The sequence below is a fragment of the Dipodomys ordii genome, unplaced genomic scaffold (genome assembly GCF_000151885.1).
Source record: "Dipodomys ordii isolate 6190 unplaced genomic scaffold, Dord_2.0 Scaffold148, whole genome shotgun sequence".
Taxonomy (NCBI): Eukaryota; Metazoa; Chordata; class Mammalia; order Rodentia; family Heteromyidae; genus Dipodomys; species Dipodomys ordii.
In genome coordinates, this window is record NW_012267364.1 from 5213102 (window position 1) to 5217553 (window position 4452).

The 4452-nt window shown below is 44.4% G+C and overlaps 1 protein-coding gene across 1 annotated transcript in view; it reads right to left on the reverse strand.

Annotated features, from left to right (window-relative positions):
• Positions 1-209: 209 nt before the first annotated feature.
• Fam213a (family with sequence similarity 213, member A) overlaps positions 210-4452 on the reverse strand; it is a 23959-nt gene continuing 19716 nt past the window's right edge. The window contains exons 5-6 of the mRNA XM_013032070.1: positions 3824-3988; positions 210-699 (exon numbers count right to left, since the gene is read on the reverse strand). Coding sequence (XP_012887524.1) covers positions 586-699; positions 3824-3988 — 279 coding nt within the window. The 3' untranslated portion in view covers positions 210-585. The remainder of the gene's footprint in view (positions 700-3823; positions 3989-4452) is intronic.

Consider the following 4452-nt stretch of genomic DNA (forward strand, 5'->3'; position numbering starts at 1 on the left):
CTTGAACTAGCTCATAACCTATCAATTCCTTATGAGTATTACCTTGACATTACATAACAAACAAGCCATTTGTGTAACAGAAAACAGGCAAGCCCAAATCCTTATATTTCCCAATCTTCAAGTCAATCATCAATTTTCCTTAGGTTTTTGTTGTTGTTGTTGTTTTTTTTTCAGTTGCTGGAGATAGAACCCCGGGCTTTGTGCATGTTAGGCAAGTACTCTGCCATTGAGCAATAGCATGGCCTCAACTTTTTGTAGATTTTAATAATGAAAATAAAATAATCTTAGATAGTAGCACTGAAACAGAATATAATTTGCAATGAGTGGCTATAGTTGGTTTTAAACCTCATACTTTCTCACTTTTACTGCAATTAGCTCTCATTAGTACATTAGATTTTTATCAGTTTTGTTTTGGGGTAATTTACCTTGCTGAGACTAAACAGGAAACTGTATTAAATACACTCCACTCCACAGCAAGAACGTGGTGTGAGTACGCTTCTCACTCTTCAGGGAGGAAACTCGACAACGCTGATGAGCCAAAGTGTGTGCCCACAGTTACCCCTGAGCCAGGAATTTTTCCTGTGATCATTTTTGCTCTGAGGCAAGAGTCTCTTGTTTTATCTTGGCAGCAGCTTCCAGAACAGAACGCAAGTCTACTTTGTCTCCAAATTCCTTTTCTCGGTGTTCGAGAAGAATGCCCTAGGGAAAAAAAAAACAAAAACAAAAAGGAAACGTCATTTCTCCTTCTGAGCCATTCATTCATGACACAGATAGTGAGCACAAGCTGTCCGCACATCAAGCCCTGTGCGCAAGCAGCAGAGAACGACAGATCTGAATCAGGCTCAACACCTGCCCTGATGAGGCCAGTCTTCTAGGGAAGGAAGATTAGAGGAAGATACATCACATGGACTACACTCTACAAACATCACTTTAGTAGCAAGCAACCAGGAACAATGATGACAAAGGGACTGGGGAAGAATTCATAGACAACAAAAGCACAGCAGGTACACAGGATATTCACAGCTAGAGATGCCAGGCACTGGTGACTCAGACTATAATCCTAGCTGGTCAGGGGGCTGAGAACTGAGCTATAATTATAGTTCAAAGCCACTTTGGGAAGAAGAATCTTCATGAAACTCTTATCTCCAATTAACCAGCAGAAAGCCAGATGTGAAGCTATGGCTCAAATGGTAGAACACCAACCTTGAGCAAAAAAACCAAGTCAAGAATGTGAGACCATGGGGCTGGGAAGGTGGCTCAGTGGTAGAGCGCTTGCCTTGCATGCATGAGGCCTTGGGTTCGATTCCTCAGCACCACCACATAAGCAAAAAGAAAAAAGCCAGAAGTGGCACTGTGGCTCAAGTGGTAGAGTACTAGCCTTGAGCTCAAGAGCTGAGGGACAGCGCCCAGGCCCAGAGTTTGGGCCCCACGACCGGACCCCCCTCCCCCCAAAAAAAGAATGTGAGACCTTGAGTTCAATCCCTAATACAGGCATACACACACAACAAAAGAGAAGAGGGTCTTCCAAGAGAAGACCCTACTAGGCATAGCTTAGAGGCTAGATTTGGCAGGTCCTGGATGACAAGCTGAGAAGGGAGACAGTGGCCTTCCTTTAGTCCTCCTAGGAAACTGAAGACCACACTTGCATACTGAGAAGTAAAATGCACTAAGACACAGAACACACCAACCTTTATCCTACAGTGGTGAAAAATAAAATAATATGCTTGAGATCAGTATCAAAGGATCCTTCTTAAAGAGTTCATTAATACGGGAGGGAAAAACTGGGAGAGAGAGAGGGAAGGGGTGACATTGTCCATAAAGAAATGCTCTCTTTACCTGACTTATGTAATTGTTACTCTTCTGTATAGCACCTTTATAATCTTTATAACAATTAAAAATTATAAAAGAAAAAAAAGTTCCTTAATCTAGAAGCTCAAATTAAATTTTAAAAAGTTGCAATATGCTGTCATTATTTATTTATTTATTATTTTATTTATTCATTTATTCAGTGCCAGTCCTGGGCTTAACTAGGGGCCTGGTGCTTTCCTTTAGATTTTTTTATTCAAGGCTGGTACTCTACAGTACACTTCTGGCTTTTATTTTTGGAGGTTCATCCGAGATAAGAGTCTCATGGACTTTCCTGCCCTAGACTGGCTTTGAACCACATCCTTAGATCTCAGCCTCCTGACTAGCTAGGATTTCAGGTGTAAGCCACCAGCACCTGGCTTTTTCTGTCATTATTTATAAAGACCTAAATAAAACAAAAACTCCCAGCACACTAGAGTGACTGAAAGTGTAGAGTTGGAAATTAGATTTCCTTGCTTAATACAGTAATCAGACAGTAAAAAACAAACTACTGAGGAGGAATGCATAATGGCAGGGGAAAATGCTCATGATACACTGCTAAGTGCAAAACAAGACTTAGTTTAGTAACATATTATTTTGGAAAAATAGAAAAAATAAAGCCAAAGTCCACTGAGCTCTGTTCCTACACCCTGTGTGGTGGCTGAGCCCACAGCATGCTCCAACACCTTCCATTGTTCTGACATTTTTCATTTTCTATAGTATACAAACACTCTGAAGCAAGTATGTTTTCCACAATCTTACCATAAAAGAAATTCCCAGACTGGGAATGTGGCTTAGTGGTAGAATGCTTGCCTCCCATGCATGAAGCCGTGGGTTTGATCCTCAATCCCATGTAAACAGAAAAAGCCAGAAGTTACGCTGTGGCTCAAATGGTAGAATACTAGCCTTGAGCAAAAAGAAGCTCAGAGACAGTACCCAGGCCTTGAGTTCAAGCCCCAGAACTGGCAAAAAAATTCCTACCAAGTGGCAACTGACACAGTGGGAATGCAAAAAAGGTTGGGACAGGTGGGTAGTTCAGGGGTGTAGCACTTGGCCTAACATGCACAAAGCTTTGGGTTCAGAGCCCACTACTTCCAATAAAAAATCCCAGATGCTGGGCTGGGGGCATAGCTCAAGTAGGAGAGTATTTACCTAATAGGTACAAGGCCCTGGGTTTCATGCCAGTACCAAGCCCCTCCCTCTAACAAAAATATATACTAAATCCTGATAATGTACCATCCTCTAGGGAAGGGAAGATCAGACTCCAAGAAGAACCAACACAAACACCACACCTAGCAACACCATGAATGCACTAGCTGGGTCTGTGAACACCGGGTGATTCATGATGAGGCAAGAACAGGCTGCCACGGGTTCCAACTCTTGCCACAGGAGGTAGAGAAGTGCCAAGGGACCCATGGTGCCAGAGTAGAAAGGTGAGAGGTAATCTTCTAGAGAAGTAGCCTGCCCACGTATAAGGGATCTGGAAGGGATCATGGGAATCACTTGTGTGTCTATGTGTGCACCAGTCCTGGGGCTTGAACTCAGGTCCTGGGCATTGTCCTTGAGTTTTTTTGTGCTTGACTACCACTCTAACCATTTGTGCTACATCTCTACTTCAGGCTTTATGATGGTTAATGTGAGATATGAGTCTCTCAGAGTTTCCTTCCCAACCTGGCTTTGAACTGCAATCTTCAAAACTCAGCCTCCTAACTAGCTGGGATTATAGGCATGAGCCACCAGTGCCTGGCTATGGAAACCACTTTTGAAGACAATTTATGAACAGGGCAGACAAGTCTGTAGAGCAAGAGGCATAGGAATTTCTGTGCTTCTTACTAGCCCTCTCTGCCCTCCTCCAGCTCTCTGGACATCTGGAAAACAGGGCTGGAGATTGTAAACATGCAAAGTCCTGACCCCACACTAGGGCCTCCTACCCCACACAACACCCTCCATAGACCTGCAGTGAACACTCAGAATTTACCTGCTTTCCTGACCCCATCACAAAAACTCCCCCGAGGATGACACCTTCGCCTTCCAGGTTGCCTGAGAAGCCTCCATTCCAGGCCCGGAAGAAGTTGGTCCACACGCCCAGACGGATGAATCCCATAAACAACATCTTGCGCTTTTGGGGACCGTAGAACTTTTTCTATGGGGCAAGAGAGACGTTGGGTGAGTAGGCCTTGTATTCCTGCCTGTCTTCCCCGGGGGAAGGAAAGGAAGGTTTTCTGCAATGCTCTGGTTCTCAGCTATGCATGCAAGGTCTGCAGCTTCAGGTCCTCCCTGTGTGTCCCTGGAACCCCACTCAGGACCACACTCAACTGCTAGAGGAACGAGAGAGCACAGCGAGGTTTAGCTTTTTTTTTTTTCTCTTGGTACTGGGGCTTGAATGCTGGGCCCCACCCTTGCTCAGAGCTGGTAAGTTCTGCTCTCTTCCTGAGTTTTGCTCTACTTCCTGAGTCTTGCTCATTTGGAGATAAGAGTCTCACAAACTCGAGCTGGGAAGATGGCTCAGTGGTAGAGCGCTTGCCTTGCAATGCATGAGGCCCTGGGTTCGATTCCTCAGCACCACATAAGCAAAAAGAAAAAAGCTGGAAGGGCCTGTGGCTCAAG